Source organism: Cydia amplana, chromosome 14, assembly GCF_948474715.1.
Source record: "Cydia amplana chromosome 14, ilCydAmpl1.1, whole genome shotgun sequence".
Classification (NCBI taxonomy): Eukaryota; Metazoa; Arthropoda; class Insecta; order Lepidoptera; family Tortricidae; genus Cydia; species Cydia amplana.
In genome coordinates, this window is record NC_086082.1 from 16734844 (window position 1) to 16750404 (window position 15561).

The following is a 15561-nucleotide window of genomic DNA, read 5'->3' on the forward strand; positions in this document are numbered from 1 at the left end:
ATTGACTTCTGTACTGTATCTGTTTTGTGGTAAAAGAGAAAGATCCCCGCAATTTGCCAATTTCGGTTTTCGCGGTAGCGCCCCTGTTACTATTCCCCGATTTTAACGAAGACCTTGGGCCTCGAGAAGACCTTGATGCCTTCCTCGAGCTTGGCGAGCTGTTTCTCGAGCTCCATCTTGCGGTTCCGCATGCGGAGGGTGTCGGTTTTGACGGGCATCTTGTTTAGTTCGCTTACTAACTCTGCAAAACCTGAAAAAAAAAAATGTGATTAAATAAATATTATAGGACATTCTCACACAGATTAACTAAGTCCCACAGTAAGCTTAAGAAGGCTTATGTTGTGGGTACTCAGACAACGATATATATTATTATACAAATACATAGAAAACACCTAAGACTCAGGAAGTCAGGAACAAATATCTGTTTGTGCTCATCACACAAATAAATGCCCTTACCGGGATTCGAATCTAGGACCGCGGCGTCACAGGCAAGGCCATTGCCAGACCAGTCGTCAAACGAATGCCAATCGACAAAATACAAAAAGATTTGCTGAACTTAATTGGTTTTCTTCAATTACTGAACAAATTATAAAAATAAAATACCTACTTATGAAGGTGCGCTTGAGTTTAAGAGATGGGTCTCTAGTTTGTAATCTATAGTTTGGCTCAGCTGTCTCCAAGTTTTTAAATAGAGTCTAGTTTCACTTTCTCTATGGGTTATTCCCACTAATTACCACCAAGTTCTTACCAGTGGTAACTACTGGGATTTTTTTTCCACCTTTTACCACTGGTAACTACTGGGAAAAATAATTCCCAGTATAGTCACCACCAACTCAGTTTGGTTCCCAGTAGTTACCACTGGTAACAACTTGGTGGTAACTAGTGGGAATAACCCTTCTCTACGCGAGCCGGATTACGCCCACGGGATGTGAAAGTTGCGGAAAGTTTCCGAAACGTTGGAAAAGCTCTCTGAATATTTTTACTAAAATTTGACAAAAGTTCATATGATGGAAATTTTTGAACTAGAAATTTCCCATCCAAAATTATGAGTTGTGACTTGTGACATGTAAAATTTTGAAGATTTTCCGACGGCGTATTAGGTAGGTATTATTATTACGTAGGTATTAGGTACGGGTCATAGTTCGGAGCCATGGTTTAGCCGGCAATACTCACTATTCCTGAGCATGCGCAGCGTCTCCCGGCGCTCCTGGTCGGGGAGCGCCACGTGCCCGGGCGGGCACTCCTCGCCCGGCTCGGCGCCCCCCCCCGCCCCCCCGCGCGCGCGCAGGTACGCCGGCACCACGCCGCGCTGATAGCCTAGGCACACGACCGAGTCACCACCCACACATTATAACTACTATAGTTCGTTTTTTTAGCATTAGAAATAAGGTAAACAATCTTGATGTGTCTTTTAATTGAGAAACACATTTTAAAAATAAGTTACGGCAAATATGTAACAATTATGAATCTAATACGATCATTTATATTCTTCCGCTTTCATAAGTAATAGTTCTGATTTTTAGGGTTCCGTACCCAAAGGGTAAAAACGGGACCCTATTACTAAGACTCCGCCGTCCGTCCGTCGGTCACCAGGCTGTATCTCACGAACCGTGATAGCTAGACAGTTGAAATTTTCACAGATGATGTATTTCTGTTGCCGCTATAACAACAAATACTAAAAACAGAATAAAATAAAAATTTAAGTGGGGCTCCCATACAACAAACGTGATTTTTGACCGAAGTTAAGCAACGTCGGGCGGGGTCAGTACTTGGATGGGTGACCGTTTTTTTGCTTGTTTTGCTCTATTTTTTGTTGATGGTGCGGAACCCTCCGTGCGCGAGTCCGACTCGCACTTGGCCGGTTTTATTTAGCATTAGAAATAATGTAAACAATCTTGATGTGTCTTTTAATTGAAAAACACATTTTAAAAATAAGTTACGGCAAATATGTAACAATTATGAATCTAATACGATCATTTATATTCTTCCGCTTTCATATGTAATAGTTACTGATTTTTAAAAAGCGTTTCTCAATTAAAAGACATGTCAAGATCGCTTACCTTCTTTCAAGTTCTTTCTGATGCTAAAAAAACGAACTATAGGTGGAACTTAGAGGATATAACCAAAGGAGTAGCCATTAACAGGCGTTCCCCTCTGTCGAAATTAGGCGGCCAATGGTCATATACAATGTATGGCCTGAAGTTTATCTGACGTGGCTATTTTTGTATAGGTACATTTGACGTGCCCCTCCCCCGCAAAAATCGGCAGACTGTTTTTATAGAAAATTACAGACGAGGCCTCTCCTTTTGGTTATATCCTCACAAAAATCTATATAATATAAGATGAACTCGTAGTGATACAAATTTGTCATGTGGCAGCGGCATGATATTTATAAATATAATTTAGGCCCTGTATGTTAAGATAAGTTTAGTTTTGATTTTAACTTGTTTTTGTTACCCATGTACAGTCAGGTATAAAAATATGGGTGCATACAACTTACTCAAAAATATGTCCCATAGTTCTTAATTTGCAGACATAAGAGCTGTGGCACATATATATTTTTGAGTAAGAAGAGTGCATCCATATTTTTATACTTGACTTTTCATTAATATAAATTAAAATAAGATATTTACAGATAACATATACAGGAATCTCGTCTCATTCAACAATTTGTCATTAGTCAAGAATATGACCTGCTGGTAGCTTTTTAATGGTGATGGTAGTGGTGGTGAGCTTGGCTTATTCTACAACCCACTTATTATAACCTAAGTACCAATCTGACTTACACCAATATACAGTTGCCATATACTTAAAACTAATAAGTAGTAGTAGCAAGGTCACTAGGCAGGCATAAAATTTTATGCCAAAACTAAGAATTCAATTTGAGATGAATCATACAGTATGATAATAACACCATGAAAAATCTTACTAAACTAACAGATTGCACAAATTAAGTTACCTGATGGCAGATAAGGATCTTTGTTGTCTTTGTCCTTCCTTTCCAATATTGCATTTAGCCTACTGCGATTCCGCTCCAAATCAATATTCGTCTCATCACTACCCTTACGTCCCTTAGGCGTTGTCACTTGATTATGGTGGCCAGAGTCCCCGCTCGCTTTCAACTTAGCTTCCTCATCGTCTTTCTTAGGGTATATCATAGTAAGTTTAGTGCATTCGTTTAGTTGCTGGGCTAAAGCCGACTCGATAGTCTGACAACCTATATCTTTGAGGTATCCAGATGAAGCTGATGATTTGACATCCTCTTCCTCTGTCTCTTCTTCTTTTACTTGCTTGGCACGTCTCTCTTTTCTCTCTAAGAACTCGGCCATATCACCTTTCTTTATTCGGACATCGGTGAATTTCTTCCGAGAGTTGACTATGGTTTTCCCAAGTGAGAGGGTAGCTTTGCCGCTCTTGCTGGAGGGCGAGGACTTGACTTTACTGAGGGCTACGGCTGGCTGCCTGGAGAGCCGCGGAGGGACGCTCGTCAGACCTTGTTGTGACCCTTTGGGCGACTTGCCCTGAATATATTTAAGCTGTTTCATGTTTTCCCTTATGAAGTTTTTTTTCTGCTCCTTTTCTGAAAAATTGTAGTTCTGCTCAGTGAAAGAGTAACGATACAATTGAAACGACACACTACACGACTTGTAAAATGTTTAATTATGGTTTAATTGCGATTGACCGATGTCAATGTTAGTGACAGCAAATCGAGTACGTGTTACGAATATTTAAGATGCCAAATACGATATATCTTTATCTTAGTACTTTCTAATAAAAAAAGATGAAAATTAAATAAAGCATCTAAAATAAATTATACTCACTTGGTTCTGGAAATATACCCTTGAGAGTATACATTTTGAACAATTACAACAAATGCTCAGAAACAAAATACACACTCATTATTTAACGTACACTGTACTCAGTACACTTTCTAATGATTGTAAACGTCCATATTCTACACTTTCAGATATTATTTTATGAATATACAATGGGTTTTGTGAAAAATTTACGCTTGGTTTTTGTCACCTTCAAACTTATTCAAACAGCTGTCAGCCGTTTGTTTATGACTTCAAGTGTCTGGCCACCTGCGTCGTTTTTGAGTTTTTAAATTTTACTTCTGGTTTATGGTTTTAAGGTGTTTCACACGATGTGCATTACGAATTACGAATATTCATGGATTAGAATTATTATCACAGTTGAAGTGCTTGGTTATTGAGATTATTTATCGCCTAGGTGAATAATCCTGCCTAAATAAAGTTATCATGTCTAGTTTACCTTGAACTTTAAATAGGTACCCATGTACAAAATATTTAAAGGAAAATAAGTAACCAAGTATTATAACTAAACTTTGAAGGAACTTTTCCTAAAGAAAGTTTTTATTTATTTGTCAATGTCAAGCTTCAAGTTGGCTTTAAATTTAAAATTTATTCAATTTCATACTTCATTACCGTAATATTTCGAATATACTAGGCAATTGTTTGCTTTGTCGTGATGCCACTCAGCAGATCCATGCCTCTTATGCTGAATAACTACACCGTGTCTCGTCTTGGTCGGAAGTTGTATGTGGATGACCAGAAAGTGCTCGTTGCACTGCCGAGAGATATTATCCCTGAACGAACTTGGTAAGTATTGGCCCTTTAACTTGATTAATTATGTTTCTATAATGACAAAGAACTTTTGGCTTATATAGGCACACAGTTCTGATTTTAAAAGGGCTTTCCTGGTTAATTTGTAAAATCAGAAACTATTTACATATAAAGTGTCATTCAATAGAACTTGCTAACTATGTAAACAAATCGCCATACGAAAATTGACACTGAATGTCAATTTACTAGTAACTTTTGTTTACATAGTTAGCAAGTTCAATTCAATGACACTTTAATTCATAATTCATAATTCATTTATTGCATTTATAATCATGTGTTACATAAGGTCTTACAAAGGGCATTTTACAGCTAGCGTTCACGTGAACCCCGTTAGGGTACATAGCAATGTACTTAACTAAAACTTAATACTAAAGTAAATTAGTGGAAAATAATTAAAAATTTAACAATTAATAAAAATATTTTTCATTTTAACTAGTTTACAATGTAATAGGTTAAATTTAACGTCCACAATAAAATAAATTAGTTCAATTTATGTATAAGTTTATAATTATTAAAAAAATCATTTAGGTATATGTAATAATTAATAAAAATAAAAATATGAAATATAATATAATCATATGAAAGCTCCCATATCGTTGTTTTCGCGTAGCGCCTGATAAAACTGACTGAGCAATGTTGCAGTTTCTCATTCCTAATTTACATCCATTTTCTTGTCAGGCGTGCAAGTACTTAAAAAAAATGTGCTATGCGAATACGGGTAAGTATTATTTTCTTTATGGCCACCAAAAAAAAAATTGAGCTTTAATTTTAGGACCTCTTTTATCCCTTAAACGGGAAAGACTGAAAAAATCCTCAACTCAAGCCTCATCGCAAATCTATATCTAGTCCTAAAAATTCTGTATACCTACAAGAAAAAAATACAAAAATATGATGTTATAGAGTGGTATTTTTTGAGACCTTTGCCCTACCAAACTCATATGGCAACTACTCAGAAAAACTTATTATATCCTCCTAAGGCCATGCAAACGAAACATCCAAAATTTGCCACTTAAATTTGAACCTAAAATTAGGAAATAGAGTTGATTTTGCGTTATTTGAAAATTGAACGAAACAAAGCAAAAGCGACTCTGTTCCAATTAAACATGGTTTAAATTACATCGAACTGAATAGGTACTATAGGTAGGACCTTGGGCATTAGAGGGATATTTTACTATGGACAATATTGTTAACCATAAACACTGTCCAGGGCCGAGGTCCTCCAAAAAGAGGACACAGAGCTGATGGTGCTCGAGATCCGGGAGGATATCGTCGAAGAAGCCCTAAATATAGGCTACGGGAGGTACATGGAGCGCCAAACAGCGCCTTTCACCAGCCACTGCGCCGCTCTAGCCTGGCTTAAACTCATAGACTGGTAATTAATAAACTGAAATATATGTCATATACGAATGAAAAATTTACAAAGCTCTCCAATGGCGGAGGATTACTACCTACTACTAGGAGTGACTGCCTATATATATATACCTATCTAAAACTTAAAAGCTTCATAACAATCGTAACCACAAATCACATAAATTTTAAATGTAGAGTTACCTATTCTAAAAGCTTAACATTTATTTTCTAATGAATATGTTTGTAACAAAATCCTATTAAATTACAAATTTCAGTCGTTTTATAAAACGGGCCAAGGCTGCTTTACATTTGAATGGTCGCCTAAAGTGATTCTGTCGAGAGGTCGTGCCTATTCAATAGATCGTGCGATCGAATACCTGACAAATCAATTTATTTTATGGCGACTTGGCGAGTACCAATTGCTGTTTACACAAAATGTCAATCAACCTTGTATAAAAGATTTGAAGGACTCGACGATTGATCGCGTACATTTTACAATAGCTGTGATTTTTCTGAAATTAGTGATATCACTCAATACACTCACTTCACTGTGATATCACTCAATCACTCAATACTTACAAGCTTTTATGAAATGGCTCTTGCCACAAAACTAAACTTAGTGGCGAGTCAAGTCATAATGCCATCTCTTTCACACTTGGTTGGTCTTAACTCTTAACAAGATAACAAGGGTAAGAGAGCATTACGACCTCAGTCGCCAGTTGGTATAGTGGCAAGTATAGTTAATGTTAACCATAGTTTTATGGTACGGTTAATTTTAATTATCTATAGGTAGTATTTACACATAAGATACAACTGTCTACAAACATAATGCATCGTAGTATTTTGCGAGTAAGTTTAAGTGTATGCTGCTTTAGGACATTAAAAGTCCTTACACACATCCCCTAGGCACTTCTACAAGCACGACCCGGGCGAAGATCCTTCCGCCTACCCTCCCTGCTTCATCCCGAAGCGCGTGGAATCCTGGACCCCGGACGAGATGCCCCTACCCTCCCCCAAGGACGCCTGGGGCCGGATGAACCTGAACGTGGTGGAGGAGGTCGTCGAAGAGACGCTGAGGAGGTGGCCTAGCTCCCAGTCCGTAGACCTGCCCGTGGTGGACGAAATTCCGCCAGAGTGCCGGTATGGTTCATTCTTATAGTCCCTTTAGGTACTTAGTTACGGTAATCGCTTACCATCAGGCGATTCGTCTGCGATTCGCCTCCTCATAAGATAAACAACTTTATTCTACGCACCTAAAAGAGTCAAGGTACCATCAGCCGTAAAAGTGCATGGGGAATTTATCAATGAATTCATTAATAAGTTTTCCATGCAATGTTGCAGCTCACTGTACTTACTCATGTTGCTATGTTTTGTTAGTCAAGTTGTTGTTAGTTGTAACGTTTTGCTATGTTTTTGCAATTAGGTTTACGAACGATCAGTTCAGGGCCATTCCTCAGCAATCTCATTCCGCTGGCTTTAGTTAGGTATCCATTCGTAAATTCTCAGGATATTCCCCTAAACAGTTTTGGTTGTCGATGGGCCTTGGCACGGGTTAGACAGTCACCAAAAATTTGATGCTAATAAAGCGGAATCTCCTGGGAATTTGTGAATACGTATGACCAGGGGAATGAGATTTTTGAAGAATGACCCTTCACAGTAAGGGCTTCAAGAAAAGATGATTGATTAAAAGTGACTATTAAATCTGACGAAAATAAGAACAAGATTAGATTTTTGTTTTAATTGAATATTTACATGTTTCACCAGGTTTCCGGGCAAGGTGTTGCTGCCAGGATACATTTACGATGAAAGTTCCGATTATGACACCATTACGTTTGTGAGTAATACTAAAACTTTATAAGTCATTTTCTCATATCCAAAAATGTCATCAGCTCATAATATAAGCTATGCGTACTATGAAGAGTTCTTAGCATAATTATGCCATAAGATTTTTGAGCGTTTTTGTTGCTATGTGCACGACAACTTGCGACGTCCTTAAGGTTTCTTGTTCAAAAGGTTAAAATTGATATAATATATCGTCAGCTAAAACCTAAAACTCAGCTATAAAGATAAGATAAGATAAGATAAAAGATAGTTTATTCAAGTAGGCATAATTACAATGCGCTTAAGAACGTCAAATAAAGCTAGGTAGACCGGCTCCAACCCTACACCTCTGCCCCGAGAAGATTTAAATCCCCCCTCAATTGGAGGAGGGTATCCCATTATGGGACCGGCAACAAACTCGGCGGGACACATCTTTTCAAAAATAATTACATCTTAGATGGCCAAGCAAATCTTGTCAGTAGAAAAAGGCGCGAAATTCAAATTTTCTATGGGACGATAACCCTTCGCGCCTACATTTTTCAAATTTGCCGCCTTTTTCTACTGACAAGATCTGGTTGACCAGCAGCTATATTACCATTACTACCATAAACTATAGCCATAGTGAATCGTCTCTCTCCTAGCCGGTTTAGACCTCAGCGAGTGCATTATTACATTCCTTTATGGCCACATTCACCATTCAATAACCCGGGGATAACCGGTTAAACCTGGAGTTACCATGGTTACCAGTACAATTTGACACTGGGTTAACGGTTTAACCGGTTAACCCCGGGTAAGTGGGATGGTGCAAGTGGCGCTTAGGTGCGGGAAGTATGCTGATGGTCAGCCCGCTCGTGTCGTGTGCCCCTCAATTGTGATTGCAGTAGCCAATCTTCGTGTATCGTCGTCGATTTTTGTATCATTATTTCTAAGCAATTAATGAGACTTAATCGCGTATCTAAGTTTTAAGATTTACCTCCGACGTTTCGAGGACGGCGTTGTCCTAGTGCGCAAAACGTTCAAGCTGATAAACAAGACAAGTGCGGGTAGTTCGAAAGTCGCGCGGTTAGAGGATGCTGATGTCAACTTTAGCCAGTTTTCTCCGAGACCACGGGGACAACGCCGTCCTCGAAACGTCGGAGGTAAATCTTAAAACTAAGATACGCGATTAAGTCCCGTTGTACAATTTAATAATGAGTCAATCAATGAGTTTTGGTTGTCAACAACTACGACCTAAGTTTCCAAACAGGACGAGAGCGTTTCTTCGGATATGGCCACCGAGAGTGAGCTTCTGCAAAAGGTCACTAACTACACCCCAGCAGAGACTTCCATCAAGGTAACCCATAAATTTTGTCTGCTCCAAGGAAATTCAAAATTAAACGACGACGACATGTTTCGAACCCATCGGGGGACCTTCCTCAAGCTTGAGTGCTCACGACGGCTGCACTCCATGCACTGCGTGGGCCAAGTCGCCATCAGATATATCGAAGCGGCAGATGTTCAGATAATTTTGAGCACCTTAGCCACTCACAGTTTACCGTATGGCGATTATACCTAATGGCAGTAATGGCAAAGAGAATTGATTGTATGTAATAAAGAGGTTAAGACTAAGAAAAAAACGTGTCCCTTATTTTGACATGCAAAACAGATGGCGCTGTACTGCGCCATATGTTTTGTGGTCACTGAATTGTCAAACGTCAACTTTGGACAATAAGAGTTACCGCAAAATGTATGGAGCGGTACAGCGCCATCTCGTTTACCTTGCAAATTCGAAGCACGATTGCACGTCTTCGATCTTACTCAATCTATGTAGCTTTGCTAATGGCATCCATGATATAATCATGAACTTTGTTTGTAGTCAATGACCACGACGACATTCGGCTCCCAAAAGGGTACAACCACGGAAACTACAGAGGTATCGAGCCCTCTCCACGGAGGGGGGGACTCGGCCACACGTCCCTCCAAAATGCGCTCCCAATCAACCAAGAGTAAGATCTTCAACCGATCCAGGTACGCTACAAAATGGCCACAAACCTTGGTTGTATAAGTATTTAAAAAAAATGTGTCCATACTTTATTAATTTATTAGTGCCCCATCACACGAGCGCTTTTTCAACTTTAAAAAAGCGTTTAAATCTGTGTGCACGCTAAATTCCATTTAACGACCAAGGCTTAAATTCGAAAATCCAACACCGCTTGGTAAAATGCGCCAACGCCATCGTGTGAATAGATACACATGTATCCATTTGTGTCATTAAAACGCTTTTTTAACGCGCGTTGGAAAAGCGCTCGCGCGAATGAGGCCTTAGTGCGTACTGCGTATAAATGTTTTCATTAAACTTACTCGTAAAAGGTACCTAATAGGGCTAAATTTCACCCCAGGGCTGTACTTAATGTATTTATTCATCACACTTGCTGAGCGATACTGTCCGTATTACTAAATTTCGACCTATAAAGTTCAGTAATTTACATATGGAATTACACAGAAGATTTGTTTATTTAAATCCCTTTTATACTCACAAGTGTGATGAAAAACATTTCGTGTGCCACGGGTGCGCCCGGGCGATACAGGAATAAGAACTCGTGTTAATAAAGCCCTCGCCTTTGGCTTCGTTCGTAATATTCTTGTTTACCGCCCTTATGTCATAATGTACTGATCTGTTGCTGTTTCAGCATGCAAAGGTCCAAAATCAGCCTGCCTCCTCTCCACACGGACTCGCGGTCAAGAGTATCTGTCATCTCAGACTGTCGGTTGCGAAACCTCAGGTACCTATAGCCATCATTCAGCCGCTTCCATAGTGAAGTGTCTCATTTCAAAACTTTATGGATTGTAATCTGGTGCACTGACAGCAGAATGATGGGGTTGCTTCCCATAAAGTTTTAAGTCATAAATGTATTGTTTGTCATATTATTATTCGTCCTAAAACTGAAACCGTTAACTTTTCAGGATTTTCGTAAGGTTATCCTATAGATAGGTTAGGTTAGGTTTGTTTTATGGCAATCCTGAAAAGTGACGCGTTTCTGAACCAAATAAATTATGACTAACGAAAATGCGAAGACATAAAACTTTTTGGGAAATAATAGAGACCCCAGAATGACACCTGAACCATGTAATTTAGTTATTGTGCGTCTCTTCAGCGCCAATACATGTACGGATAAGTAGGAGCGAAATGTACGATTTACAGATTAATTCGAACGTACACAGATATCAGATTGGCTTCAAACTGATGTCATTGAAATGTCTTGCAGTTCGCTTTGAATACGATCCAAATATCATTCTTATGTCATTCAGTCAGGCCAATTCGAATTCGAACGTACAATAACATCAGTTAGATTGCCATTCATCAGAACGATATCAATCAGTATTTTAGCCTGTTTGCCAGCCTGTAGGTTGAAATGTTAATGTATATCATGATTTGTTGTAGATTGGACACTCAATACGAGATTACTTCAGAGAAGATAGCTTCGGTGCCGAAAGTTAATATCAAAAGAAAGTGACCAGTTGGGTATGGTGCATACCTTATTATACTATACTAGCTGTGATAACTTACCTGAATCCGAATAAATTAATTCATTAAATTGAATTAAATCAGAATCTTTATAATTATTTTAATATATATTTTTTTTTAATTTTGTTTTTCTGGTGTGTCGTTCACAGCACATTATCTACAAATGTGTATAAAAATCAACAAGGTGTTTTTTTAATTACGCGGAAATATTTCACGATGTGAATTTAATAAATAAGTTATACTAAGTAATTTTTACTATGGGGCCAACTCCAAAATCGCGAAAATAAATTTGCTCTCCCATAGAAAACATCAACATCAGACTTAGACCAGCCAAAATGTATGAAACAGACAATTTATTTCCCAATTTCGGGGTTAGTTCCATAGTAGAAGTTGCTCAGTATGACCTAGGTATATATTGTACTAATATATCGGGCCCGATTCGGATTTTGTAATAAACATCTATTAGATATCTTTTAGACATCGCCAAGATACGATAACGATATGTTTAAGATCTAACCTGTTAAATTTGACATTTCCGCGTTTATGGAGATACTCTTGAACGATTTCCAGAAGATATTACTTAGAGATCTAATTCACATCTAATAGATATCTAACACGATCTATCGTAAAAGTGACATTGGTTGCCCGAATTGCGCTGCAAAAGAGAACTAGTTGAAATCTAAACTATAACGTATCTAGAATGGATCTAGTACGTGTCGTCTCTTGTGAATATCTTGAAGTTCGAATACGGCAGATGGTCTCGAAAATATTGCCGGGTATTAAAAATCATCCTTGTATTTATGTACTACTTAAAACGGATGAATCCATGAAGTTTGAGACCTTTTGTTATTGGAAGTGTTTTTTTTTTACACAAAAATCGGTCTATAATGTAACATACTACCTTTGTTTTAAGCTGAAAATCTCAAGTTTTATATATTATACCAAGGAAAAAACAGTGTATTTCAGTCAACCTCAGGGGCCCGGGGACCAAAATAAAACATTACTACTGATACTTTATTTACGCGCATTCATTTTTTAACGTCCATCCGACAACCTCTGGATCAGAGGCTAGTGAATAAAACAGACCGGCAACCTTCGGACAGAGTTGTAGTAAATGGCGCTCAATGGTGTTTTATCATCTAAGTTTTTTTTGCGGGGAAAAATGGTTCTTTACTGCTAAAGGTATTAACTTTGAAACTTATAAAATTGGTCTTTTGACCCCTGTCCTAATAAAGGCAATGATGTGCCCATAGAATAAAAACAATTTTATTATGTTCTTAGGGCGGTACCTATATTTAACTTTCATGTAGATAACATGACCTAAAATGTTTTATGCATAATAAATGTGGCAGATAAGCAAATCCAATTTTAGGTTTGAGCGACTAACTATAGGCACATAGTAAGCGTCATATTTTCAGACCTAGGTGTGTACGGGTAAACGCTGAACACATATTATTTTTAATTTCATACTTTAGGTACCCAAAAAGCTTGGGTAATACTAAGTAACCCCGGGTAAACCTAAGTTTACTTAATATATTAGCATTACCCGTAACATGTGTATACTTATTGAAGTAAACTTAAGTTTACCTGGGTATATCTAGTATTACCCAAGCCTTTGGGTAAATCCAATTTTACACCATTACCCAGCCAGTGTTGGGTACGGGTAAATCCTGAATACAGATTAATGTTGTTTATCTTCCTTCTAATACCTTCTAACATTTACCCATAGGTACCTAACATATCTATATTATGAGAATGATGAGGCACGCGGGGAATTCGAAGTTGTACGGAGGTTGTCAGTCTTTTCCATCACTACCCCCTGCTCTAGATACAGCGTTACTGACAGGGGTCGGCCATTAGGGACTGTTTTGAGCGATGTCCGGAATCGAACGGTCCGATAACCCGGACCCCGGAATCTTTTCGCTGTATTATGCAATGCGATTAAATATTAAAGGCCACTTGAGTTTTCGCGGGAAAGATGTTTAAAAAAAAGGGGGTGGATGCTGAAGTTTACTTGGATATCTGTGATCCTCGTTGAGTTGTGTTCGTAAATATACAAGATTAAAAACTGAAGCCAAGGCCTGACACGAACTCCGGCTTTAGCTTACGCGGCTAAAGCCATGAGCATGATCTTTCAGGCCACTTTGCCACGGCGGTACCCATGCCATTATTTTATTAAGTATCTATCTAGTATGTATCTAATCTAGTAAGTATCTTTGAAAGGTGCCTTTGACCAACTCTAAGGGCTCAATTAGACGGCGCGCGAACTCGTATACGATTTTAGTTACATTGCGGACTATTGAGGTTACAACAATTCAGCCGACCGATCAAATAACGCAATGTAATGAAACTCGCATGCGAGTTCTCGCACCGTCTAAATGAGCCCTAAGGGTGCGTTTCCACAAGAAATGTGCGAAGATGCGTAGCGAGGGATGTGTTAGTTAAAAACCGATATAATATTGTTAAATAGAACTGCGCTGAGCGAGGAGAAGTAATTGAAGTGATTCTATTGGTTCCTAACAAACATGTCCCTCGCTGCGCAACCTCGAAGATCTCTGGTGGAAATACAACCTAGAGGGCAAGCAATACGTGCCTCAATGCAATGCAAACTAAAACATTAAAAATCTATTAAATTAAAGCATCTCATTTCTCTCCGTTTTAAGTTTTAAATGTGTACGGCCATTACCCGGTCAGGGTTGACGCACGTGTAGATCCAAAGGTATTAAATATACAACGGCGTTATGAATAAAATCGTGTTTTATGCATGAGTCGAAATCAGCCGTGCGCCATGTTTTATGCACGTGGTCACTGCATTTAGGGTTGCCGACAGACCATAGATAAGACTAGAAACACCACGAAAGGTAGCGAGCTACCGAAACCATTTCTCTAAGCCAATGTAAAGTAAATGTACTTAAATAAAAAAATCAAAAATAAATAAATAAAAATAAATGTAAAGCCATCAGTCAGTGCCAATAATATACCATGTAGAGCACTTTACGGTGGCCCTCCAGATAATAAATTTCCTCTTTAAATATCACCCTTCCGTATTGGTGTGACAGTGACAGTTGCGTTTCGTTCGATTGGTATCTACGCACCCAGAACAGTCAGCTAGCCGAGCTCGTTCCAACAACAAGCATATTTATTTTTCATACTTTCTATTCTTTTTTAAAACCTGTTTTGAATTTGCTTGTAGCAACAAACACCTGAGCGGTGCGTGGCGCCTATAATCGCATTAAGAAGAGCTTAGTCTAGTTTCACATAATGGTCTGTGATTGAACAATGAACGTGAGAACATTAAATCCATGGGGTCGACATGGGAGCTATAGAATGTGCTCTCTTATTCATAGAACCTACACTTCCCGTTCTATGGAATAGGACGGCAGTGTGATGGAATATAGACGGATGTCCATTGTCTTTACTCTATTCTAAACACCTTGGTACTATTTTATAGAAGAAATCTGTGTTTTTTCCCTTGATTCTTGTAAAAGATTTAATCATTGAACTGTCTGTCTCTCTCCTATTGCCGCTAAGAATCTGTTTTACATACTAGTATTTTCCTAGCTAAAATTTTGTGTTTCACTCGGTCGCGTCGAATGATGGTCCCTATGACAAATCATTTTTATATGGAGCAGCTGTCACGTAAAATTTGAAGATTTTTTTTGAAGTTAAGCAAATTAATTTATTTAGAAACGTATCATACAATTAATAAAAATACGGTAAAACATTTCTTCCATTATGCACAACCAAAACAGACTTGAAGGAACTGTCATAGCACTCATAGCATAGGGATTATCATTCGACGTGAGAGGGGTATAGTACTAATATTGATACTCGAGCATGCGAAAGATAGCAAAACTGAACCACGAGAGTAGCGAGTGGTGCGAAAAGTGAAATCTTGAACGTTGCGAGGGTCTCAAGGCACGAGAGTTATTGTCCCCTTGTAAAAACAAAAACCAATTAGTAACTCTTTCCTCTCAATTTCGTCCCTATCACTTTAGGGTAAAGGCGCGGGTCGCTGTCCTCATCGTCGCGCTGACCTGACCGTGCCCAACGCCATCTGTCGAGCTTTATGCTAAACGAGTTCACAACCGACCGATGAACTTCATCTGGTTTTCAAGTGGACATTTTAAAGGTGCATTCAAATGTACCTACGTCAAACAGGCCAGCTGGATTGTCGGGTCACGAAAGTGAATGTACATTTATTATTTTGCCAGTCAAAATTGAATCGTATCACCGAGC

General features: G+C 38.5%; 2 protein-coding genes across 2 annotated transcripts; one reads left to right on the forward strand and one right to left on the reverse strand.

Annotated features, from left to right (window-relative positions):
- Nucleotides 1–89: 89 nt before the first annotated feature.
- Nucleotides 90–4065, reverse strand: LOC134653861 (uncharacterized). The gene is made up of 4 exons (XM_063509225.1): nt 3822–4065; nt 2960–3580; nt 1174–1317; nt 90–250 (listed from the first exon to the last, which is right to left on the reverse strand). The coding sequence occupies exons 1-4, from the start codon at nt 3853–3855 to the stop codon at nt 90–92; spliced, it is 960 nt and encodes a 319-aa protein (XP_063365295.1). The 5' UTR covers nt 3856–4065.
- A 405-nt stretch (nt 4066–4470) lies between these two features.
- Nucleotides 4471–11337, forward strand: LOC134654385 (uncharacterized protein C2orf81 homolog). Its single transcript, XM_063509851.1, has 8 exons — nt 4471–4622; nt 5854–6018; nt 6903–7136; nt 7761–7830; nt 9064–9150; nt 9673–9824; nt 10487–10579; nt 11239–11337. The coding sequence occupies exons 1-8, from the start codon at nt 4492–4494 to the stop codon at nt 11309–11311; spliced, it is 1005 nt and encodes a 334-aa protein (XP_063365921.1). The 5' UTR covers nt 4471–4491; the 3' UTR covers nt 11312–11337.
- Nucleotides 11338–15561: the final 4224 nt, after the last annotated feature.

What these genes read in the sequence shown, in the direction of transcription:
- LOC134653861 (XM_063509225.1), bottom strand. Translation starts at nt 3,855, where the DNA reads ATGTATACTCTCAAGGGTATATTTCCAGAACCAA. An exon ending in GGGTATATTTCCAGAACCAA is followed by an intron (nt 3,581 to 3,821) that starts GTGAGTATAATT and finishes ACAATTTTTCAG; the next exon opens with AAAAGGAGCAGAAAAAAAAC. An exon ending in AGATCCTTATCTGCCATCAG is followed by an intron (nt 1,318 to 2,959) that starts GTAACTTAATTT and finishes TCGTGTGCCTAG; the next exon opens with GCTATCAGCGCGGCGTGGTG.
- LOC134654385 (XM_063509851.1), top strand. Translation starts at nt 4,492, where the DNA reads ATGCCACTCAGCAGATCCATGCCTCTTATGCTGAATAACTACACCGTG. An exon ending in TGGCTTAAACTCATAGACTG is followed by an intron (nt 6,019 to 6,902) that starts GTAATTAATAAA and finishes CACATCCCCTAG; the next exon opens with GCACTTCTACAAGCACGACC. An exon ending in GAAATTCCGCCAGAGTGCCG is followed by an intron (nt 7,137 to 7,760) that starts GTATGGTTCATT and finishes ATGTTTCACCAG; the next exon opens with GTTTCCGGGCAAGGTGTTGC.